The sequence below is a fragment of the Haliaeetus albicilla genome, chromosome 2 (assembly GCF_947461875.1).
Source record: "Haliaeetus albicilla chromosome 2, bHalAlb1.1, whole genome shotgun sequence".
Classification (NCBI taxonomy): Eukaryota; Metazoa; Chordata; class Aves; order Accipitriformes; family Accipitridae; genus Haliaeetus; species Haliaeetus albicilla.
In genome coordinates this window covers 55,907,372-55,933,108 of record NC_091484.1, presented here as the reverse complement: position 1 = coordinate 55,933,108, position 25,737 = coordinate 55,907,372, and the positions used below count along the sequence as shown (strand labels likewise).

The window sequence follows — 25,737 nt, the reverse complement described above, 5'->3', positions numbered from 1 at the left end:
CTCCCCTGCGCTCCCACCGCCAGGCGTCACCCTGCTGATGCTAGGTACTGGGAACTGGGGGAAAAAAAACCAACAAACCAACGGTGCAAAAAAAGGAGTAGAAAACAAAATGAAACGGCACTTTCACAAAGTGAGAGCATACAAAGGTTAGCATCCCTTGCAAAAAAAGTGACTAATGGGAAGCACGTGGAGAATAGCCTTCATGCAAAGCACAAATATGCTAATGAAGTCGACTATAAAGAAAAAATAAAAGTTAAGGTTTTGTTTTAACACAGGAGAGATAATTATTCTATCTCTTATTCCTTCTACGACAATCTCTTCTTTTCTGCCAGGCATAGCATTCAGCTGGAGTCTATGTCCACTTAACATCTACTGAGAAGGAGAAAAAAATGTATTGCCAAGATATAAAGAGATGGACCTTGGCATCATTTTTGTGAAGATGTCCTGAGAAATACGCAGTGAGCTCTAAAATTTCTGAGACAGACGGGCCGTGTTTTCTGCAATGTCAGTATGCCACTAAATGTCAAAATATCCACTAAAAGAGAGCTTTCACAAGATAATGATAGTGACTAAACTTTCAGGAGACAACTGCTTTTTCAGGATCTCCAGCACAGAAAAAAGGTACAAGATCATGGTATTCGGAGGGGGAATTAAACTGGTGGCTACTCGTATTAGAAGCAGGATTTAAGAAAGCATTTTGTCAGGCTGGAAGAGTGACGGCTCCGGAAGAAGCGGTAGGGAAGGGAGAACGGACTGAAAGGCGAGGAGAACTTTTCCCGGATAGAGATGCGTTTTGCGGGCAGCTGGTGGGGCGGGGGCAGCCCCCCGGTCCCCCAAAGTACTGCAGCACCCTCCGGCAAACCCACGCGTGCGCCCCGGCGGAGGGAGCGGAGCTGCCGGCAGCAGAGCATGGTGGCGGCGGCGAGGGGCGCCCGGGGAGGCGGCGCGGCGCGGCGCGGCGCCTCTTCCTCCTCCTCCTCCCCCGGGCCGGGCGGGGAGGGCGCAGGTGAACGCGCCCTTTGCCCAGCCGCGGCCGCAGCAGACCCACGGCCGGGCGCTTCTTGGGGCGGCCGACCCGGGGGTGCCGGAGGGGAGACCCCGAGGCCCCGCCGCCCCGCCGCCCGCCGCTGCACCGCCGCCGCCGCGGCTCGGGACGCGGGACGGGACTCCGGGTCGCGCCCCGCCGGCGCGGAGGGGAGCGGGATGGGCGCGGAAGGCGGGGCCGGGAGGGGAGGTGGAGGCTGCGGCCAGCTCACCCCCCCGCCCCGCCGCTCCCCTCCTCAGAGTCCGGCGGGCGCTGCGCGGCCGGCCCGAGTCCGCCTTCCCCGACGGAGCCGCGCCGCGGCCGGGCACCGGCGCCCGCACCGCGGGGGGGAGGGGGGGGGCCGCTGCTGACGGAGCCGAGCCGGGACCCGCCGCTGCCGCCGGCCCCCGCGGCGGGGGCTCCGGCCTCCGGCGGGAAGAAGAGGCTGCGCTGACGGCGGGCCGAGGTGGGTGAGCCCCGGGGCGGCGGGGGGCCGGCGGCCGTTGGCGGAGCCGCCGGGGCGGCGGCCGCGCGCGCCCGCGTGGCCGGGCTGCGGCCGGGTTCCGGCGCGGGGCCCCGCCCGCCCCGCGGCCGCCGCCGGGCCGGGTCCCCGCGGCGGGATCGGGATCGGGATCGGGCTCCGGCTCCCCGCAGGGCCCGGCCCCCCCCGGGCAGCGGCGCGAAGCGGCCGGGCGTCGGGCCGGCAGCCCACCCGGCCCTGCCCCGGCCGGCGCCGGCCGCCCCGGGCGCGCACTCTGCCCGGGGAGAAACGCCGGGCGACGCTCTCCCGCTCCAAGCCCCCGGGTCTTTATTAGGTTTTCCACAGAGCCCAGCAGAATTTTCCAAGAAAGTTGTTTGCCCGCGTCCCGAGTGCTCACACCGTCCCGCACGGTGCAGCAGGCACTTCAAACCGCAGACGGTTATCCCCAGCGCTTCCACGCTGTCGTTTTCCGATGGTGCCGAAGGAGAGAGATGCAGTCGCTGTCCCGCGCCTCTTCTGCCACCTCGTCATTATTATCATAGCCTGTTTATTTTACCCATTCTTCTTTTTTCGCGGAGCCAGCCCTGAAACCCCTTACTCAGGAAAACCTCTCATTGACTTTGGATGATGTTTTCTCGGGGCAATGTCTGCACAGCGCGGATCCCCGTTGGTTCAGCGTTACAATGAGCCTGTTTGCTCAGTACAAAATGCAGTAGCGCACTCGCAGCGTTGGAAACTTGGCTTTCTGCAGCTGGACGTTCTCCATCCTCATTCACAGCTGCCTCCCAGAGCAGATGGGGTGTGCACTGAGGATGGACATTAATACAACTGTTCTCCTTCATAACAGTTGTGACTTAGGGCTGTAACTGATTAGTTTCTGTCTCTCACAGGACTCCTAAATTTTTTTCTTCAGATGTATTCCAAAAAGACACATGCTGTAGATGACTCCTTTCTGGCAATTCATAAGGCACTGAATAGTGGAATTATAAGTGCCTTCTGTTTAGGGTTTTCCAAGACTACTATAGCGCTTTGTTATTGGGCGTACCCAAGAAATAATTTTGTGTTAACTCTGGTATCAGAAGCTAAGTGGACTATTATAGTTCAGCACCTATGTTTCCTTGCATGCAGTCGCATGGCTGTAACCCATATTTCCAGGGATGAGCACATGCATTCATTCACACACACTTTCTTTTTTCTTTCCATTTCGTCTTCTCCTGCATAAACCGTTAACACTGTATTTAACATTGTTTCCCAGAAGAACCAATAAATCAGCTTTTAGGATCAGCAGCTGGCATTCTAGCTCATGGATTTTTTCTTTCACGTCATGATGTCATTTACTACATCCTCATCAATACAAACCTTTAGCTAGAAGCTATTACTGGACTCTTCATTTCTAAATTTTCTAAATGAAGAGTGATAGCAGCATGAGAATCAGGCGAGTCAAATTCTTCCACACAGAGCTTCCCAATCTAAAATATGCATTTGGACCCTCAAGATAGTGTGGTAGTCAGAAGAGGAGAATTATGAAGTGGCTGGGATCACAGTGTAAGCTCATGTAGACTGGTGATATTAACGCTTGAAAGCTCAACAGAGATCAGTACAGAAAAAAAATTAAAAGGGTCTGAGCCACAAGCTGTTTAAACAATTTTAAGAAGTCAGTCTCTACTTAAAAGAGTAAAAAGTTGGTCAATAAGTTTACATGTTGGTTTTTTTTCTACATCAAACTTTAAAAATCAGAGGGTGGGCCTCAAAAACAGTGTGACTGCCCTTCATATTCTGAGTTCTTTTAAAAATAGATCTGGAGCTTACTGTATTTGTTAGTGTTTTTTTCCAGGTAAGTACATTATACTGAGTTCTGTTTGTAAACTATTTTTTGCCATTGTAACAGCTGAAAATACAGAATATTAAAATATGTAGAGTAGAAATTCTTAACGAATCATGGGACTGCAGGAGCTGAGATTTTATGATTTTATCTGATACCCCAAAACTTGTGATAAAATCACTGACACTAGCCTTAGGAATAGGGGGGAAAGATAGAAATGTGCCTTCATCAGCCTATGCTTTCTTGTGTAGACAAGTAAGAAAGGCAGTATAGACAAACTATCCATTAGCTGGTGCAGGAAAGGGTTAACAGCCTGACCTTCAGACAGAAGCTCTTGTTGACCCTACTCTGCAACACTTGGCTGAAAGGTTATGCCCAAAGGGAGAGCTTGCTAGCTGGAGGGAAAAATCCAAAGAGAAATACTTAGGAAGAGAATACTTCAGCTTCAGAGTCTGGTGGCCTGGCAGAAAGCAAACCCTCATAGCAGACAGTACAAGACTGTAGGACTCATCCACTGAAGGAACCAGACACTAAAAAAAGGACAACTGTTAAAGTCTGATTTGTCCATACAATTTCCCAAAAGGTTTATGGATATAAAAGAATCAGTAGTTAGCAAAACAGTTTTGTATCTAGTAATTCAGCTGCTCAGTAGGAAGGTACATGGAGGAGCTACCTAGTCACTGTCTTAAAGGTAGCACAGAAAGTCACACTGTGGTATGGCACCCTGAGCTGCCAGTGGTGTGGTGCTGGTGCCTCTCCTGCAGCGTGCAACAGCATGAGGCACACATGGGAAGGTCTTGTTACAGGAGGGTCCTTGTAGTCCTTGTCTTGAGTTTACAGTCTTCAGGATACTGTCTTCCCTGCTATCCTAGGATTTTCAGAAATGTTTCTTTCAGTTTATCCATTCTCTTCCCCCCCCCTTTTTTTTTTTCCTGGCTTCTGATTTCTTATAGTCCTTAGTACCTTACAACCATTTCTGCTGGTACTTGTGGGTGATGAGTATTGCCAGTGTACCTTGGAACAGCATGAGTTTCCTGACGATATCAAAGGGAGAATGTACCTCTAAAGCCACAGAGTGACTGTCAGGTAGACCAATCCTAAAACCTAAATCCTAAAACCTAAAAAATATTAGGAAACACACATTTCTTGCCTCAGCAAGTGTCATGAACAAAATCCATCTTCGTAACATTTTACATGTTATTTCCGTAAGCTGTTTCAAACTTTATTGTTGCAATTTAGAAACTTTCAGCGTGAATTAATTAATTCATTCCACTGGTGACATAAGCATTTAGCTTAATTATTATTTTTCATCAGTGATTTTATTCTGTTGATTCATACGCTCTCTTAGTCTCCGCTTTACTTAAAAAACAAGCTGAGCTTTTCTGTTCTCAGAGGAAAGACTTTCCTTTCCCTAGGTTATTGTACCTTCTCCAGCAGATGGGCAGAGGAGAGGGAACAAAATATTTTGAGCGAAAATAGGCTTCAAAGTTCCAGCAGGGCATTTCAAAACCTGTTTTACATCCTGTGTTTGTTTTGCAGGGAGTTTCCACAATGGAGAAGAGGGAAGGTGATAATCACACCATTGATCAGAATGCAGGTCAGAGCATCTTGCCCAGAAGAAATACAGGAAACCTTAGCAACTTGGTAATGTTTCTGTAAAAAAGCAGCTCATATGTCACACAGAATAGTGCAGTCTTTCATTCGCTTTTGTCCAGAAACACTGTGTTCCCATCACACTGGCATATCATCAATACTTCTAAAGTCTTCTCACAATATTGACATGAAGAGATAAAAAGATAAAGAACATCTCATTCAATTTAATCACAGTCCATGCTAAAAAACACACAGTTTGGGCCAGCTAAAAACTACATGAGGTTAGTTGCTAGTTGCATTTTACCAGATGAGCAAAGCTCTGTAGAAATAATTTGGGATTTTTATATAGGAATATGAAATTTATCATTGGAGGAGTCTTCATAATTGCCACATTGCATTCAGTAAGTTTTCCACATCACAAAAAAAAGTCCAGAAAAAAAATCCACTCCAGCAGCATTTGCCTCTGTAACTGCTTATGCACAGAAGTAGTTCAAGCTACAACTTTCTAATGTGAATTGTCTCACAGTCTGTGAAATACTGAATTAGGCTTTATAGACTATCTCTTCAAGAAACAAGTATCTATAGGTGAAACTTGGTTCAGGTGTGAATCTCAGTTTGTGTAATTTATACCAACTTCTGAGTCTGCAATGCATACACTACACTCTACTTTTCTGCACAGACTAGAGAATAAAAGTTACTTAGGCTACACCTTCACTGTTACAAAGATATGCTTTCATCATCAGATAAACACATAGTAGCTATTCAGCTAAAAAATCCTAATGAAGACCATGCCCTTTAATTTTACTGTGAGGCACTGTAGACAAGTCAGTTAGACATGTGGGAAATGGGCTACCTTGTCTCCAGTTAGGATTTTACAGCAAGAGAGCAGTGTACATTTTTTATCTCTCTGTTAAAACAAAACACCTATGTATCATTGAAGAACACAAGACTTACACCCACTTACCCTTGCATTATTTACAAGTAGTACCTTGTTTGAATTGACTGCTTAATCAGCTTCAATGTAATATTTGATTCTTAAGAATAAAGGCAGATAATATTGCTGAGATAGGAAGATCTCCTGTATCCTAGCAGAACACTAACTTACAACTTTCAAACTACTAGTATTTGCCTTCCTCAAAACGGACAGTGCCATTTTGCTTTCTGGAGGTCTGGACATCTGCCACATCAGGCATTCTAAAGCTGAGGCATTGCAGCATTAGTTCAGTTTTACTTTATATTTCACTGGAATATTAAAGGACTTATATGTTTATTACCTAATGTTAGCAGTTCTCCACCCCTGGACAGCTGTCTGCTGCATCAATTGCAATGACCTGCTGTTGGTACATGTATTTTCACTTTGTATGTGTACTGATCATGTACCTCTTCCATGAACTATAATTACGGGACAATCTTTAAATATATTATCTCAGTGTAAAACAGTTTATAATATTACACTAAAATTTTGTACTAGCTTAGCTCCTTCTAAAGTCTGTGATAATTCTGCCAAGATCTTCTGTGAAACTAGAATCAAGCCATGCTTACTTGGCAGCAGAAAATTCAGCTTTTTAAACTGAAGTGACTCAGTCTCATAAGTTCTCATAAAAGTTGAGGACACTATTACATTTGTGAAGGAGAGGAAGAAGACCATGGGACTTGATGCTGGAGTTGACGGATGCACAGCTGGTCTAATATGGTGGATCCCAAACATTTCTACTTACATCCTTATTCCCCCAATTCAATGTCATTAAAATAGGAGTGACTGAATGAAATATTTTATTGTCTCTACTCTGGATTCTGTTATTGTGCATATTATTTGGGCTGCATCAAGACTGTAGCTGAAATTTGACATTTGAAATCTGTGGCTCATATCATAAGAAACTGCAATGATGCTTCACATAATGTAATCATTCTTCCCTTGCAGTGTAGTTAACTGCCTGGAATTAAAATCTCTTTTGAAATCACCACAGATAATGAATAACAAATGAGAAATCTATGCTAAAAGTGCCTTGTTCAACTACTGACTATGCTGTTCAAAACATTATGTTTTCAAGCTACCTTGTCTTTAATAGCGTGTATGTTTTGTATATGGTTTCAGTGCCATGATGGCAAGTACTGTCATTACTGAAGTTTTTAATCTTCTCTTGAATTCACTTGGAATTTCCTTTCTGTCCTTCCCAGAATGTGGATATGCAAGTCACCAATCCACCAGAAGCAGCTGCACTTTTTAATTTGCATCAAGCACACCATTTTGGTGAGTTTGAAGACTCTTCAGAACAACACTGCAAGCAGGACCTGTTCCCCAAGTGGCACCTGCCAATAAAGATAGCATCTGTGATCTCATTATTAACATTTATATACACTGCTATGAGAGATGTCATATATCCTTTTATAATCAGAAAGGAAAATGTTTTCTATAAAATTCCAATCCTTGTCATAAACAAAGTTTTACCAGTGGTTTCAATTACCCTTTTAGCACTAGTATATTTACCAGGAATATTAGCTGCTAGTTTCCAGCTGTACTTTGGCACCAAGTATAAAAGGTTTCCCCAGTGGTTGGATAGATGGATGTTATCAAGAAAGCAATTTGGACTTCTCAGTTTCTTCTTTGCTGCGATGCACGCCTGCTACAGCTTATGCTACCCAATGAGAAGATCATACAGATACAAGCTGCTGAACTGGGCATTCCAGCAGGTACGATGGGCATGCAAATGCCAACCCTTCTGTATTCAGAAAATCTTTGTTTTGGTCATTCAAGCAAATCTGGATGGGAGGGAAAGCCATTTTCATTGCCTTCGTTTGATTTTGAAGCAGATACCCACAGAGCACTGTTAAGGGATGGAGGAGGACCTAGTTGTTAAAGCATGTAATAGAGTCAAGAGTCATCACAGCCGCGTCAGTGTGTATTAAATAAGTCATTTTCTTCATTTGGGATTTATTATCTCTCTGTAAAATGCACGTAATTACACCTGCCTCGCAGGAACATTTAAGTATTTGGCACACTATTAGTTTAGCATGGATTAATCTCTGCACCAGTGGAATCTAACTATCTACAAAAAACAAGCACACACCATTTTTAGACATATTCTTTGTGAAGTGAATTAGCCAGCAATGAAGGAGGGCTGAGCTAAATCACAATAATCTGCACTTGCCAGAAACTAAATTTGTGAACACTGATGGCTCCACTATTGGGCTGATCCACACTAACTTGTTAAAAGATAGAATTTCAATCATGCTTCTGAGTCATGGGATGGCAAAGCTCTTTAAGATCCTCTGTGACTAGAGCGTTCCTAATACTTGCATATCGCCTTGAGTGCCATGAGTATTGCAGTATAAGAAATATTCCAATATAAGGTATAGACTGCAAATGTGCATTTTTGTTACCCTCAAAGTCTAATCTAGAGTTTTATTAAAAGCATAGTATGATGTTAGCAGCTTCTTAAGAATTCTCTAAACAGTCAAACTACCCGTTGAAAACTCTGAAATCAGCCTTACCAGTAATCTGATTTGAATGGATTACCAGAAATTTCCTTGAGATTCCAGTCCTCAAGATGAAGAAATGATCATATTTGGGGCATATTATGCCATGGTGATCACAAGCAGCATCAAAGGGCTGTTATAAGTTCTCATAAATAGGAGAAGCTTTGACATCAGTTTATTAAAATCACAACCATTTCATTCATACCAACCATCATATTCAGTACAGCTGAATGTACCAAGTTGTTGTTTTTAAAAAAATAGAGCCAAACAACTATCCTGGCAGGATACCATCATTAAGAATGCCTGCTGAATTAGCTCCCTAAAATAGTGCTGTTAATATATTTCCTGTTGGTATAATCTCCCAGATATGGTATTTAGCCACAGATGGAATTTTTTTGTCAAAGAATAAGATTTCTCCTGCTGTGAAGGCAGGCTAACAGGCCTCAGAAACAGTCTCTCCTGGGCCAAGATGCTGATGAAGTCTAAATTCTTCTCACGTAAACCCACCTTTGCTCTACAGGTACTAGCGGAGACTTTGTCGTCAGAAGTAAATAGCAGTTACATTCAGAGACATTCAAACAAGCAAAAATACTGTGTTTCTTGGCTTATTTCCTGAATATTATGGTGAAAATAGTTGTATTTCACATAAATGGCTAAGTGTGCCAGTCTGTCATTTTAAATATGGTGTTCTTTTGGCAGGTCAAACAAAAAAAAGAAAACGCCTGGATTGAACATGATGTTTGGAGAATGGAGATTTATGTGTCTCTAGGAATTCTGGGACTTGCTTTGCTGGCCTTGTTGGCAATAACATCAATCCCATCTGTCAGTCACTCTTTGACCTGGAGAGAGTTCCACTACATTCAGGTATGCATAAATGTCATTATTGCATGTCATTAGTCCTCATTGTAGGACTGTATGTTATCAACAAAGACCATTAGGAGTTAGAAATATCAAAGGCAGAGGAGCTACTGAAACGAATCTAAAAGTTTGTTCTGTACTCTTTGTTAAATGCTTTGCAAGAAATGCTTGTTTCATTTGTTATTTTGTCAGGAGAAAAGGCTGTCAGGTTCAGGGTATGAAGTGGGAAGAAAGACAACTCCAAACCACTTTTCGCTCCTCTGACCTGGTGACCAGCAGCAGTTGTCTCTTCAGGACCTATTCTTAGGTCAAAGACCTCTGGTGCTGAAGGCATTTCAGTCATCTTCTGGTCATCTTATGTTTCAGGAATGCCCTGTGTCCTGCTGAATTAGGAGTAGGTGGTATTGAACCAGCCAATGCTGTTCCCATACAGCATGGGATTCCACTACACAAGGAGAATTGCTTGTTGCTTCCTTAGAGCTGTTTCGGCAATTCTTTACTGCCTGAGCAGTACCAGGTGGCTGAAAAGTCCAGGAGAAGGCTTCTGCCCAGTAATAAGTGCAAAGGCTTTCCATCTGCAGCATTGTTAGCTTCATAATCCCCTCCAAAAAGGTGTGTTCGGAAAAGGAGACATCTTAGAGCAGATGCATAATCAAATCCAGCCAGTCCTGAGTTTGCTACAGATGTGCTTGTTTCGTTCACCTAAGTATCTGGTTTGCTGTTAGTTCTCCTGTATTATACGCAGTAATAATCAGTGATGGGTTTGCTGACATCAATATGATCACACTAGAGTTACGCAAGTGTTGAATTAGGTCCCTGAACACCAAAATCTGAAAATTCAGTGACCTACCAAGTATTTAGCATTGGAAAATTTGATCTGAATTTGAAAAGTAGATCTGAAATGTATCTCTTCCTACAATTAGTGATATGAAATTCTGCCCACTCTATGAAGTGCATCATTTGTACGAAAAGTTTTCAGCTCTACAGGGAATCTATATGAACAAGTCTAGCACATGGTTGCTTTCAGTGTTAAATTAGCATGGTGAAGAAACCCAGAAGAGTAATACTAATATATTGGATTAGTTTTATAAACAAATAACCTTTATACTTGAAAATCAGATTCTGTAGATTTACGACTTGGAAAGGCAGTGTTTGACTTCACTGATGACTAATTCCATTTTTCTAACAATATCAAGATTGTTATGCAACAAGAAACTCAAAATTACTAGTAACTCTAGCATAAGATTTTCTTTACTCCTGAATTTTGTAGACATCCTAAGCCAAATTTATCACTGTAAGTAAGTGGAATGAAAGACTTCAGTTTCCTGTAGTTTTGCAATTGCTTTTGTCATAGTGCTAGACTTACTAGAGTTTCTGATTTTAATTGACCTTAAAATTTTTCTTTGCAGTCAATTAAGCCACTTATAAATCTGCTTTTGAACTCATAACAATTTATCACAGAAATAAAGTAATTTAGGATACAGCTGACATCTATAAATTGAGATACTGAGAACTGACTGTTTTTCCAGAATAGCCCGTGTCCTGGTTTCAGCTGGGATAGAGTTAACTGTCTTCCTAGTAGCTGGTACAGTGCTATGTTTTGAGTTCAGTATGCGAAGAATGTTGATAACACCGATGTTTTCAGTTGTTGCTAAGTAGTGTTTAGACTAAAGTCAAGGATTTTTCAGCTTCTCATGCCCAGCCAGCGAGAAGGCTGGAGGGGCACAAGAAGTTGGCACAGGACACAGCCAGGGCACCTGACCCAAACTGGCCAACAGTATATTCCATACCATGGGACGTCCCATCTAGTATAGGAACTGGGAAGTGGGGGCAGGGAATCGCCGCTCGGGGACTAATTGGGTGTCGGTCGGTGGGTGGTGAGCAATTGCCCTGCGCATCATTTGTACATTCCAATGCTTTCATTATTGCTGTTGTCATTTTATTAGTGTTATCGTTATCATTATTAGTTTCTTCTTTTCTGTTCTATTAAACCGTTCTTACCTCAACCCACGGGTTGTGCTTCTTTTCCCGATTTTCTCCCCCATCCCACTGGGTGGGAGGGAGTGAGTGAGCGGCTGCGTGGTGTCTAGTTGCTGGCTGGGGTTAAACCACGACAGCCTGTAATCCGTGATCTCTTCTGTATATTAGCTAAGTATCATCGCAATAGTTGAAAAATATACCTCATCTGTTTTCTCTTGCGGTGGCATAGAGGGGTACAGTTAGATTCTTGAATTATAGTTCTTAAATTTTAGTTCAAAGCCAAAGGTCTCTTCTTTGACTAAGTGTGTTGGTTAAGGCCCTTCCTGATTTCCATATTTGCTTAACAGTACTCTTTTTGCCAAGTTGGAAAAAATAAATAGCCTACTATTTTCTTTCTTTTTTCAGAGCAAGATGGGATATTTAGCTCTGCTGCTGTGCACTGTTCATGCACTGGTGTTTGCTTGGAATAAGTGGGTTGATGTTAACCAATTTATCTGGTATACACCACCTTCATTTATGCTAGCAGTTTTTCTTCCTATTGTTGTTCTGCTTTGTAAATGCATACTGCTCCTCCCATGTTTTAGGAAGAGGATAAAAAAGATCAGATGTGGTTGGGAAGCTAACACACAAACCAATCAAACCAGCATGACTTCCAGACTGTAGATCAAATATGGACATTTCCTGTCTATGTACGTAAATATGCTCAAGGCCATGAAATGTTCACTTGTGAGCTCTGTTTTCATATTTTTCATAGATGTGTCTTTTTCACTTTTCATTTCAACTTCAGGAGTATGGGATATATGATGCAATTTGGACCTTTTCTAAGACAGAAGGTGGAAACATTCATTTTACACTTTAATCTATGCAGTGTTCTGGTATTTGATCATTTCTTTCTTCTGACTCACTGCTTTTAAAATCCAAGGGCTTCATTGCCTCAATCGTAATTCTTTTGTAGGCAAAAGAAATCATAAATCATTGCTCCAGATGACCACAGAAAATAAATAAATGATTACACCACAGAACCCAGGAATGCTTTCTGCTTCCCACAGCCATGTTTGTTCCTTTGTTAAATCTCAGTATTATAATGGGACAACAGCTAAAGTATTTATCATCCCATTCCCCCTTATTGCCTGCATCCTATGTTTCACTCTGCAGAATGGGGACCTTGGCACATAAACCAGACAGAAACTGTATTCCCACCAGGTCTTGAACTTAGACAATTGAGCAAGCAGAATTGCAGGGAACTTTACAAGGTAAATCTCTCCTGAGGCTTGGGCACAGTCTAAAAAAAGAGTTTTTAGACTCAGATCTCCATTTTATACAGAACTAGGTGTGTCTCTGTTTACTTAAAACGATAAAACATTTCCCACTTTTTATTCCATGAACACATTCTTTTGTTTCTGATGCTGGAAATTTTCCATGCTTTTGACCTAAGCCTGCAGCCCTTGACATGTGCTAAACTTTCTTCGCACAAATTATTCCAGTGGGATAACTCATGATGTCAGGTAAATGTGTTTTACTGTTTACTCTAGGGCCAGCACAATTGTGTGACTGGAAGAAAAACATTAAAAATAGACATTTGAATCTTGACATTGATTTGGTGACATTTTCATGTAAAATGGCTTATGAATGTATTTGCTTTTACAAAAAATTTCATATATGCTAATTAAACCTCATTTTCCTTAGGTTGCATAGGTCTGGCTGAATGTTTTAAATGATTAATTCATTTGTTAGTATCTATTTTTAAATATGCAGTAGTTAATATTTTCACCCAGCATCAGGAACATTTCTGCCATTCTCCCTGCATGAGTTGACTAAGATCTGGACTGATGATGCTACCTATTGCTGGGATCATCTGAATGAGGATTGTAATTGGTAATGGCTCTGGTATTAAAACAAACAGGAAAACAATGTAGGTGTAAAAAAATATGTAATACATGGTGTTAATGATTCTGCAGCTAATGATTCTTTTGTACGTTTGTGGACTTTGTACACTGAGTATAAATAACAGACAAATTTAATAGCTACAGGGATACTACATTTTGTATTTTCCTGGTTATAACTCCATTCAGTTATTGCAACTTAAAAGTTGGCCTTGTTATTTGCACTTAATGTAGTACTGTGAAAATAACTGGGGACATGGTGGCCTGTATAGTATAGACTGAAGAGAAGTGAGTGGCATTATGTATGAAATCAGTAATGCATGACAGAGGCAAACACTCTCTAAAACACAGAAAGCTAGTCTGCAATGTGAATCTTAAGAAATTTCTAAAACAGAACGGGAAAAGTATGGTTGTCAATGCATTAGCATTTACATTTCTATAAAACAAATAAATAAAATCTTTTAGAAGTCATGTTAGGGATGAAGAATAATATTTGCCAAAGGCTTATTCAGAATATTACCTGCACTTTGTTGTTGGGAGTCATGAAAAAATTAATAAAATCATTTTTCTAATGGAACAGGTTGAGGCAAGTGCAATGATAAAGAAGTCCCTTTATCTTCTGTATTATCCACTACCTAGTCATAAAGTGTGCTCAAACTTACTACCTAGGACAAAGCTGAGACTGTAAGTACTCCAAGCAACCCCTGTATACATCCGTTGAAAAGAATGATATTTGGTTTTATTGAAATATGTGTTAAATTGTGCTCTCCAGAATCAGCCCTGTTGTTCCCTTACTTAGAAAGTCTGGAGAATTTAATTCAATCTCCAGCTTTGTTAAATTCTGATCGAATACTTGACCTAATTTTTTACAGCTGATCAGAGAAGCCAACCCTTTGACACAGAGGAATATAAACAGCTTCAGGGGTATCAAAGCATGTGGCATAGAGAGCAGAACCTGATCCTTTGTAACTGAAAAGAGGTGAATGACAGCACTTCTTGGAAGAAGCCATTCAAAGCTATTCATATGGCATGTATAAAAACAAAATCAGGGCAAATTAATATGTATATGCATTTAGAGAGCAAAGTAGTTCAGGGGAATGATAATGGGCTTCAAGACTTCACTTTATTATCACCAGTACCAACTGAAATCTTTTGCACAAGGGCTGTGTTATAGATCAGCTAGATCAGTAAGCATTGAGTAGAGGAGTCTGGTCAATATGGTTAAGAAGTTAATAGAAGCTGGAAGTTAAGATTCTGTGCCTTTGGAGTCTGCAGCTTACTGCACAGCAGTAGGATTTAGGCCACTAAGTAATTTTTAAAAATGGGACTTTAATTCCAAAGTTGGTTTGGCCCTTCTGAAATTTTTGCCCAGGTTCTTAAAACATTCTCTCTCTGAATCTGTAAGATATTGTCTAATTTGGAGACTGACAGATCCTTATTGCAAAAATCACTATAGGTACTACTGCTAGAAAACAGACCAAGAACTCCATGAACATGTAAATATAGTATCTATATTCAACATTTCATAAAAAGTTTTTGAGCCATCTGTTCTACTACTTTATCTAAGCAGCAGGAAGGAACTGTTGTCTGTACCATTGTATTTAGTGCATAAAGTCAGAACAGGGCACGTCACAAGCACAGAACTCCTTTCAGGAAGTACTAGAGAAAATGTATGTAATGTACATCTTTATTTGTCTTCTATTCATGGTGCAGCAGTGATAAATTTAGATTCATCCCACTTCAAGTGGCTGAGAAATCATGTCCTAATGAAGCGTTCTACTGTAATACCCTGCTCTCTGCACTTGTTACACACGGTAGTGCAAATTAGCATAACTTCATTAATTTCAATCTGTTAATATGGGTTGAAATCCTAACATAAATTACAGGTGAAAACCAATTTCAAGATCATCACATACTATCCAAACTGACCTTTTACACTCATCGTTCAGCTGGGGACATTAAGCACACTTCAGATTTTTCTCTCTAGCATTGCCCAGGGGCATACCCAGAAATGTCTTCTACCAGCTGAAATTTTCATACTGTCTATCAAAGTTATTCCTAAAATCACACATGACATCCAAACATTCAAGCAGGTTTTTCCCTACTGATTGTCTGAAGTAGGAGCCAGGTTTTCTGTGTCACAGCTAGCAATTTCTCTAGAAACCACCACTGGATGCTTACAGGCAGAATTTGAGACCTCATATCAAGTCTCTTCCCTGCTTTTAAGTCTTTAGTAAACTACTTCTAAGTAACTCACTTCCCAATCTGCAGAACTGGAGCAGTAACATTTTACAGGACATTGCAACAGTATTTTCAAGCTTTTAAGGCATTCAGATACAATAGTGAGGGGGGAGGGTCATGTAAGGTCTATAAAGGGCTATGGAAGAAAATGCTATTGACAGTATTTTTTTTCTTCCTTTGTAATAGACATGATTTAGTTCAACACAAAATAACTGCATATGTTCCTTTTAGTTTATGTTTATGTACCTATTTCAAAATTCAGTGTATTAATATGCCTATATACTACTGTAATACATAAAATCAACATGTGTGCAAATTTTAGGCACTTATTTGTATACCATTGATTACTTTTATAAAACTGTGCATTATTAAATGCTTTAGTGTATGCTGTAGCTGCCATTGTGTCATATACATCCAGGGTATAAGAGTAAAAAGGCACAGTAGACTCTAGAAGAGCTGCTGCCATGAACCATAAAAACGGCTTCAGTCAAGGGAAACCATTCTCCCCATGCTGGTGCAGAGCCTGGAGTCTCCAAAGGAGAGAAGACAAAGATGTGAAAAGCAAAATGGACACTTTCATAGGGGGATGTAATGAAAGCACATTTTTCCTGACAGATCTTTTAACTGACAGACTGCATATTCTAGCATTCAGAGGAGATTTTGTGAGAAGGAAGAGAAAGCTGAGCTAGTTGTGGAGTGCTTTGGAGGGAGACCTATGATCCCTGAAAACACTGATCGAAGACCAGGAAAAGCTCAAGAATGGTGAGGGCATAGAGTAGAGGAAAGGAATACAGGCATATTTTTGAGTAAGAATCCATCACTCTCGTGTAAGTGGTTCTGCAATGCCTCTGCGAAGGCTACAAAGTACTTCCTTCAGTTGTTGTATGTCCCTGATGTATTTAAGTCAGAGAAAATTGAAACTCTGGAGAGATACTCATAAATTGTTGAAGGGACTTGAGGAATTTTATGCCAAGTTTACCTGGGGTAGTCAGATCCCAGAATACTATTCTCTAGAAGTGGTACAAACAATCAGTGCCCAGAAAGCTAGAGCCAGGGCTGTGCTGGCTATAGTTTAACGTAAATTCCTGTTGACAGCAGCATTTACTGTAAGCAGTCCCTCCCTTTGGCCACCCTTCTCTGTTCTCTCAGTTCTGCAAGTGTTTAAAGCTACAGAGTTAATCAGACCAGGCAATTGGATCCAGCTGAAAAGTAATGCAGGGAAAAGAATGATTCAGCCAGATCCATACACTGGTCTCATTCACCTGACAGCCACGCACATATGCCAGCAGGAAGGACAGGAAGAGGAATGGCGTAAAGGGGCAGCTTAACTTAAACCAGCTTAAACTGCACAGTTGCAAGTGCTTCTAAAATTCAAAACTTGTTATTTCATCCTATTTCAGCAGCAAGAATATTTCATTGCTTCACTTATTTGTCATGTTCTTAGTTTTCCATGAATCACTAGGCAAAAATGTGTTCTAGAAATTGTCACCAAAAACATACAAAACTGACTGACCTCTACATGACTGTGGACTGCGTGGCTTCATTTGTAGAGATGATGATCTCACGTCTTCCCTTCTTTTCTGCTACATCCATGGTTTCTAGTACAGTCCCTTGATAACATGAAATGTTATGTTAACCATTTTTGAAATTCAGACTAATTTCTGTTAAGCTGATTTTGTTAAAATGGCATTGAGAGAATCATTTAAAAGAACAAAACAAAACAAAAAGACAGATTTTTTAAAACATGCGGAATCCACCCCTGGAGAATATAGTCTGCTGTCGTCACTGTAAGTGTCTGGCAAAGGCTGATCATTGCCACTGATTTTTTTCAGTAGTGGCAGGATTTCTTCATCCCATCAGCATGCTTTGTTGCCGATGGCAAAATAATTTCTTTTGGTGAGACCTTGGACTCTTTAAAAAAATCTTATTGAATTCAGTTGCATCAGAGTTCAACTTCTGCATCATTGTTTGAACTTTTCCGTAGATTGAATGTCACATTTGAGTGGGGGTGATGAGGCTACTTTATTAAGTATGCATAATAAGTTTTCAGAGATTTTCAAATGAAAGTATATAAAACCAGTCAGTGAACAAAACTATAAATTTATAAAAAAGACCTCAGCTACTTCCAATAAAGATGATGCAACAGAAGATACAGTTGTTTTGTCTTTTTTTTGTTTGTTTCTTTTTATGTATATTTCATCTTTGTAGCACGGAAGTATATTACTGAGATAAATATGCTATATCCTTGACTTGATTAAAGATGTGTAGTCCCTGTGGGACTGGTAGAATACTACCATTGCTGCTGGTAGAAGTATTTGGTCCTCAAATTTCATCTTTTGACCTCATTATTAAAAAAGAAGTGAGGCAAGTGTGGACTTTTTTTGCACTGGACAGTCAATCTTGTATTTTGCAGTCATGTGCAGTCTTTATATACATTCTTACACTGTTTTGTTGGATGTACTCTACTGAAAAAGAATTTTCCATGTGAAAGTGTCCATTACTTGAAATGCTGAGAAGTATCTAATTGCTGGACTTAAGGAATGGCCACATAACCCATCTCTAATTTTTTCTCTGCCTTTTTTTCCAGTCCTGTGACATATATACAACTGAATGGCATTTCTCTCTTGCATGTCCACCTGTACCTGTGCATATACCAGAATAACTTTTGAACAGTGCATCTCATTCATTCAAAAATATTCTAAGTGTTCTAACAGAAAATCTTTAACAAGAAAAAAAAACAAGAAGCCAGAAGGGTAGAAAAACAAGCCACTTGCAGGGCACCTCAAGCACCTCTGCAAGAGTTTAGCAGTCTAACAATTGTTTGACAGCACCCATAATTAAAATAATGATGGCTTTCTCTTCTGCCTTCTAATTTTCAATAGACTTAGTACATTCACAAGGATATGAACATCCTAAATTATTTATTCCCAGATAATTAATGACAGACAAAAGGGTATTCTGGGGCAGAGGAAGTCTGGGACTATGAAGCTATGCAAACAGGCATTAACATGGAATGGGAAGGAACAGGACAATTGGAGATCTGGGACAATGAGGAGAGGAGACTTTGCAAGTGCTCAGATTTTCTTATGAGAGGAAAGAGTAAAGAAGCCAAATGGATATTGAAGGGGGAAAATAAGTAGGTGGAGGATACTGAATAAGATGAATGCAACATCATCAAGATAGTAGGGAACAGAAATCCTTAGTTGGGGAGATGGGTAAAATGGAGGACAAGTGAATGACAGATGGGAGAGAGTCTGAAAAAATTGAAGTGAATCCTTGAAACAGAGGGGATATGAGGGTTGGTTATCCACATGGAGCTGGGGAATGGCATGAACAAATACAAAGAGGCCAGGTGTGTGCAGAGTTTGGCCTGCAGAACCTATTAAGTTGCAACCACTTCTCCATCCTTGAAATACCATTTGAGGCATTTCTGGGGAAATCTGTTCAAATTCCACTGATAGGTATGAACACCAGCAAGGTTGTAACTGGCTCTGTGACTTGGAGGAATTATTCTCTGAGATGTAGCCCTATGATTTTATTATGGATGAAGAACACTGTTTCTGAAGCTGGGGAGATATGAGTCATAGATATTGCTCCACTCTTCATAACAATCTAAATATAAACTGAGTTATCTTCAAACAGATTGTGCTTATAGTGGAGCAGACATGGCTGCTTTACTTCCTGGTAAAGTGTACAGTATGTTGTGCTAAATGAAGGAAAACATTTATGTAAGACACAATGAAGCTAAGCCATTCTTAAACATTACTTATGCAAAATAAGGAGCCAACTGAAACCAGAATTAGATGGTCCATTAGACTATATTCAGAAAAGTAATTCGTAATAACTTTAGTTTTATCCTTGTTCTGATATCGCTATTCTATTGCAAATATTTAATCCTCACCATTTAGTTCTCGCAGAGGCAAAACTCCCAGTGAAATCAATGGGACTTTTACTTAGCTATTCAGAGTCAAGTTTGTCCCCTGCAGTCATATAAATACTTCAGGTCTGCATTCTCCTTGACACAATTACCAATAAATTGTTCACCTTCTCCACTGTTTGGGATGGACTCTATTCTGCTGTTTACCCACCATCAAGACAGCTTTATCAAGGGAACAGCACTAAAATTTATTACCATTTCTCCATTACCAGAGCCTGGCCTGGAGCACTCCATATCACAACACAGCAGCTTAACCACAAAATCTCCTCCTCACCAACGGCCCAGCTTCATTCGGCCCTTTTTTAACATCCTATGCTTGTTTAGTTATTTCTAAGTTCCTGCCTGAAAACTCTTTCACATAATTGGGTTCTTACACCTTTCTGACACTGAGTTGCTAAAAGAATAAGGGAAAATTGGTGGTGGGGAACGCCAGTGGTGAGGAAGAGGAAAATGACGTACACAGGGTAAGCAGGAATGGGATACACTTAGCTACTAGAATGAGGTGAGGGTGGGTGAATGAAGCAGGGTGAAACTGAGAGCCCATAAATATTTTCAGAGATGGAAGGGGGGTATCATATACTGACTGGCCCTTTTAATGCCCTTTTCCCTCTGTTTTCTCATTCTTATTCCTCCCTGATCCACCTTGATCACTTGCTTTCCCCACCTTTGGTCCTTTTCCTAAACAACCCACAGGAAGTCTTGCACATTCTCACAACCCCTTAAAATAGCCCATAATAATTTTCAGATAATTTTCTTCCCCTTGCATACCATAACAAGTCCCACATCCCTTTAAGAAAACACCTCTTTAGTTCACATTACATTTTGGGGGAAAAAGTTTCTTCCCTTGATCACCTTGGTGGGTTTCACCCCAGGGACAATGATCTGGTCACTCCCCTTGGATGGTGTTGGCAGTAGGCAGTTTGGCTTCATTTGCTGAGGTTCCTTTGCCTGTTACCGCCCCTCTGACCCTCGCTGGATCTTTGTATTCACCATGATTAGCCTTTTATCATTTAACCTAACAGTACAGAGAAGAGAATCTCAGGTGATCAAGGTGTGGAGCAGCTGCTTTACAGGAATAGACTAAAAAGGTGGAAGCTCTTCAAATGAGAGAGGAGAAGGTCGAAGGGGATAAAACCAAGGTTTACGAAATGTTGAAGACAGTGGCTAAGATAAACACAGAACTTTTTCACCGAATCCACATTACCAGGACCAGAGATGATTCAATGAAACTAGCAGATCAATTTACAACTGATTAAGAAAGTACATCTTTATGCAGTGGGCAGAGAACCTCTGGAGCTTGCTGCCACGGAGGGCTGTGGAGGCAAACAGCATCAGCAGGTTCAAAAGGGGGTTAGACAAATTCAGAACCAACAGCCCCTAAAGCAACACTAAGAGGACTTTGCAGGCATGTACCCTATGATATCACTAAGACAAATATGGATTTGGGAGGATAGTACAAAATACAGAAGCCAGGCTTGCACGCTCTCTTTAAACAGCATTTTGTTTTGCTGCTCTTGAACATGTACTAATGGGTTAGATAGGCTATTGGTCTAACCAAGTAGGGTGTTTCTTATGTTCCTATACTTGGAGAGGAAATCTCTCAGACTGATACACTCCTCTAAGTTTTATGGCTGGAAAACAAATGTGTTGGGAATGACAACTTAAATCCTGAAGAAAAAGCTATTGCCTTGATCTTGAAAAGAACTGCTTAACTCTCAGGCTCTGTAGCAACTCACTGCCCTCAGTTCATTTCTGTGGAATTAACTACATAAATCTTCACAGGACTGAGAACAGAATCAGTATTTCATTGTTCTATAAAGATACAGATTTTCATCTCACAGTGCTAAGTTGCTGTTGAATTATCACAGTTTCATTTTTATTTGTCAGGGAGTATTTTACACAGCTGGCATGGTCCCATTCAGTGAAACAAAATGTTCAGAATAAAGTAACTGAAGACCTAACCTATGATAATGTACATATAATAAGAAGGTTACAAATATTTTACATGTTAAGTGATATATCTCTATGTTTTCACAACCACGATGCTACATATTGCACAGTGTCATCTTGATTAATTTTCATTTTGCTTCTGCTCTCAAGAAAAACTTGTGGTCTGCAGCTTTGTGAAGGAAAATTGAATTCAAAGAGCTAAAATCCTGTCAGTAAAACAAACACGCTAGTCTTAGGCTGTCAAATGGTGGTCAAGCCATAATCTAGCCTATGTTTCCCTCAGCTACTTTAGCATTCAGGCAAGTATTATCATCTTTTAAATGAGTTTTTCAGTTTTGCAATAGCCATGCTTCCCTACGAAGAATGTATGTCTGTTCTGGGTTAACAAGTCAACTGACAGAAAGTTTTGCTCTGGATTTAATTGTTTGCATTACAAAAGTAATCTATTTTTCCTCTGGCTTTGGGTCCAACAATTATTGCAGGCACAAGATCACACTTTTAGAACCCACTGTCTCACTTTGTAGATGCCTTCTAAGATGAGCAGCCACAAACCAAGAAGAAAAATTTTGACCTTCTATAACTTAGACCACAAAGCAAATGTTGTTTCAGAGTTACAGGGAGAAGTGGAAAGGTCATACATGACCTTGTGCTCATACAAAGCCAAGAACAAAGGTCTTGAAACCCTTTAACTGGGCTTCAACAATAGCTATGGAAAACCATATTCCGAGAAAGCTAGGAGAGGTTTCCTTCCTTCAGCTTCTTTCTGGTGAATAAAATTAATCTGCTAGATCATAAAAGAAGAAACAATCCTCACTGTTTTTCTACTCAGATTGCCTTAGAAATAGAACTGTAAGCCTGGATCTCCTGTACTTCTGGTTGCTTTGGGTTTTGGGTTTTTTTTGTGGGGGTCCCCTGTTTTGGACAAATCACCCTTAATTTGGGTATCCTCTTGGGAAGAGGATACCTTGTCTTGTTTTGCATGACTTCCTATGATTTCTCAACAATGGCTTATTAAATGTGCTTGATAAAGTCTTTCCTTCTCTTTCCTTCATTCTGTCTTTCTCTTTTTTCTCTCTTTTTTCTTTTTTCTCTTCTCTCTTCTCTTCCCTTCCCTTGCCCTTCCCCCCTGCCTCTCCTCACCTCACCTCCTTTCTCCTCCTCAAAAGAATATCTAAATGTTTTTATTTATGTATTTCAGTTTGTCCTTCTTTCCTAGCTTTTGACTACTAAAATTCAGATCCTACAGGGTCTGAAAGAAGTAGTGATACCTGCATGGTTAGTGAAAAGGGGACATCACAAATTGATGAAATCCAGAGTGAAGGAAGGGAAGAGGTTTTAGCTGAGGTATTTACCATTCATTTTTGTTCTTTGTTTAGTTAGTGGTTAGGTTTTTTAAAAAAAAACAGTATCTTTATTAAAAACCAACATATTTTCAAGTAAACAATGACATCAGATTAAAAAAAAATCAGAAAGAAGCAAAGAACAAAACTACCATTTGTTTCTACAAAAGAAAGTAAAAATAGGTTTCAGTTTTCTAAATCTCTCAGATCAATTTTGACCTTATAAAGAATGGGTAAGAGGTGTAAGTTTTATTTTTAGAGTAATTGCAGGCTGCCATAAGAAAAAATTAGTTGGCCTGAATGTTCCTGGCTGGGAAATACTGTATTTTTCTGCTAAGTTACAAAATTAGCTGTGTTGAGGGTGGTATGCCAGAAATGATTGTATTTGGGTTTGTTGCCCTTATAGGAAGCAAATTTTTGTGTGTTTGTTTTCACTCTCTTTCCACGGGGAAATCCCCGGGGCTTTGCTTTCCCCTTGCCAAGAGGAAGAACCAGAATATCTGTTTCCATTTGCCAATTGGAAACTCCTTTGTTATGTTCCATCCCTTAAAGGAAGAAATAATAATGCTGCCCTGGACTTTGCTAAAGAAAGAAAAACACCTGCTAAGAGCAAATAATATTTTTTTTAACAGATTGTTTAAGATAGCCCTTTAACAGGATATCTGAGAATTATGTTGCCCATAGATCTTTGTATATAATTTGAGAGAACTGTAACTATCCAATTTCATCCTCTCACTAAAGAGACATGGTCCAATTTTTCAGAGAGTTTAATTATACAAAAGGTACATATATACCCTTGCTCTCATGCTAAACTGCATGCAAAATGGGGACCTCTTTATGGTTCTCCTGCTTGAATGGATCAGTTACACAGCAATGGAAGGGAGGCTGCAGCTGTTTTAGTCCCAATTTCAAATAAGGATATTCAAACTGCAAAACCTCAAAAAGGTGCAAGGAAAACATAGGATCAAGCTAAATCCCTCAAACTGCCTTGATTTTAATTGTTAAATGTACTAGATATCAAGTTAGTGGTGTCTGTGCAAGAGGCTGGTAAATGACCACGACTCAAAAGTTTCCTCATTTACCCCTATGCACAAAGGCTAAAGCTAGGTAGGTTTGCACAGAGTAACAGGAGAAACAACTGGAGAAGAATTGAACTATGTAGGTGAGAAATGACACTGAATGACATCCATGGGAACCCAAGTGGGTTAGGTATGAAAGACCAGGGTCAGAGATGGCACACCCTACATAGCACAGGCTGGAAGACAGAACCTGTGACGTTTTCACATGGAAAATGTACCTAGTGAGCAATCACAGGCGCAACAGCTGCACAAGAAACAGGTAACAGAATTCAAGGATCATTAACCATTTACTATATCTGTGTAAGAAAAAAGCCCTCTCCTTGTTACAAAATCAACACAGATCTTCTAATGCATCATCTCCTAAAGGTCTCCGTCTTCTGATCAAGAATTTATGGTGCAGTAATAATACAAAAAAATCCCACAAACATTCAGACTTACAGCCTTCCTATTAAAACTATAATTCAAATAAATTAAGAATGCTTATTTTAATGTCAATACTTTTATGGCTACAAGAGTCACATAAAGTAGCATATAAGGACAATCAGCCACAAATAATATGAACATTCTGCTTTTTTCTTTTGATACATTTTTTAGTTGGACTAAAATTTTTGAGCTCATACTACTGTAGTTGTACTGGCCACAGAAAAACAAGCTTAGGATAATGACTTTTGAATCAATAGTAGAGAAAAGGACAATATTAGAACATGAAACTGAAGGGCTGATATGCTAGTTATAGACACAGAAAGGGCCAATTCATTTCTGAGTAGTCTGTGAATGGACTCACCTTTCCATTGACTTCCATGGAATATCAACCCTGTCCTCACTGTCTGGGAGCTGAAAATGCGATTTGGAAAAACAGGCAATAGGTTTTCTGTGCACCTGTTTACCAAATTAAAAAATACTTTAAAAATACACACTTTCAATGTCAGGAAAATGACTTATTTAATAACTGGGGGGAAATGGCTTCTGAACTACAACAGAAAAGTTTCTCAGCCCTCTTTTCCAGTTCTACAGCATGGTTGTTTGTGATTATATATTGAAACAAATGTTTGAATTGATTAAATGGTTCATTCTGCTTAAGTCCTCAATTAATGCAATACAGAAACAAGCCAGTATGCACACACAAAGGATGAAAACAGGTACATTCAGTGTTTCACTGCGATCATATGGCTCCTTTTCAGTCATGTGTGCATGTGTTAGTTTTTTGCTGCAACATGAGAGACATACATCATTATACGTGTTGGTCAGTTTTAAATGTGTTAAACACAAAGGGTTGAGGGTTACACATTGTCATATATACAGCACAGCCTAATGAAAGATGGAATTTATTTGGTAAACCAGAAAATATTAAAATCAGAAGCTTCACATTTTCACAAAAAAAGCTCCATGTATTTTCAGCTGGAAATTTCCTTGGCCAAGCAATGTAGAGTTCAGATCTTGAGGTTTAGCTTCGCTTTTACGTGGCTGAACCCTGTATGGCCTCTCATTTTGTTTAACACTGAAATCAGAGCACAACTCCCACCTGCGCAGAGTACACCGGGTGCGCAGCAAACGTGGGGAGCAACCTCCCCACTATCCACACCCAGAGAAGCTGGCCTGGGCGGCAGGGACATCCAACACCGCCTCAGAATAAATTTTTCACGATGAGGGTGGTGAAACACTGGCACAGGTTGCCCAGAGAGGTGGTAGATGCCCCATCCCTGGGAACATTCAAGGTCAGGTTGGACGGGGCTCTGATCTAGTTGAAGATGTCCCTGCTCATTGCAGGAGGGTTGGACTAGAGGGTCTTTAAAGGTCCCTTCCAACCCAAAGTATTCTATGATTCTATGACTCTATGATTCCTCACCTGCAGCCGGCACCGGCTGAGAGCCAGCAGCACCCTTCTGCCAGGAGAGAATAAGGAAAAGCAGCCGGAGGAGGGTTGCCGCTGAAGAACAAACCAGGGCCGGAGCAGCCGAGACAGGGCCGGGCCCGGGGGGAGAGGCACGTTTCCCCTCAGGGCCGGTGAGCTCGCCCAGGGACCGGCGAGGTCCCCGCGCCGTGTCGGGGGACCCTGCGTCTGGGTCTGCGTG

The 25,737-nt window shown here is 40.8% G+C and overlaps 1 protein-coding gene across 5 annotated transcripts; it reads left to right on the top strand.

Annotated features, from left to right (window-relative positions):
- The first annotated feature begins 1,226 nt into the window (after positions 1 to 1,226).
- On the top strand, positions 1,227 to 17,509 carry STEAP1 (STEAP family member 1). 5 transcript variants are annotated; one of them, XM_069775545.1, is made up of 6 exons: positions 1,269 to 1,490; positions 2,761 to 2,940; positions 4,867 to 4,971; positions 7,099 to 7,611; positions 9,097 to 9,261; positions 11,641 to 17,509. In XM_069775545.1, the coding sequence occupies exons 3-6, from the start codon at positions 4,879 to 4,881 to the stop codon at positions 11,896 to 11,898; spliced, it is 1,029 nt and encodes a 342-aa protein (XP_069631646.1). In that variant the 5' UTR covers positions 1,269 to 1,490; positions 2,761 to 2,940; positions 4,867 to 4,878; the 3' UTR covers positions 11,899 to 17,509. The 5 variants fall into 5 exon arrangements, 4 of the variants coding, with proteins under 4 accessions (XP_069631655.1, XP_069631661.1, XP_069631646.1 ...); XR_011323068.1 differs by lacking the exon at positions 2,761 to 2,940 and having other exon boundaries at positions 1,270 to 1,490; positions 11,641 to 13,802; positions 15,975 to 17,509; XM_069775554.1 differs by lacking the exons at positions 2,761 to 2,940; positions 11,641 to 17,509 and adding an exon at positions 9,448 to 11,029 and having other exon boundaries at positions 1,227 to 1,490.
- The last annotated feature ends 8,228 nt before the right edge of the window (positions 17,510 to 25,737 follow it).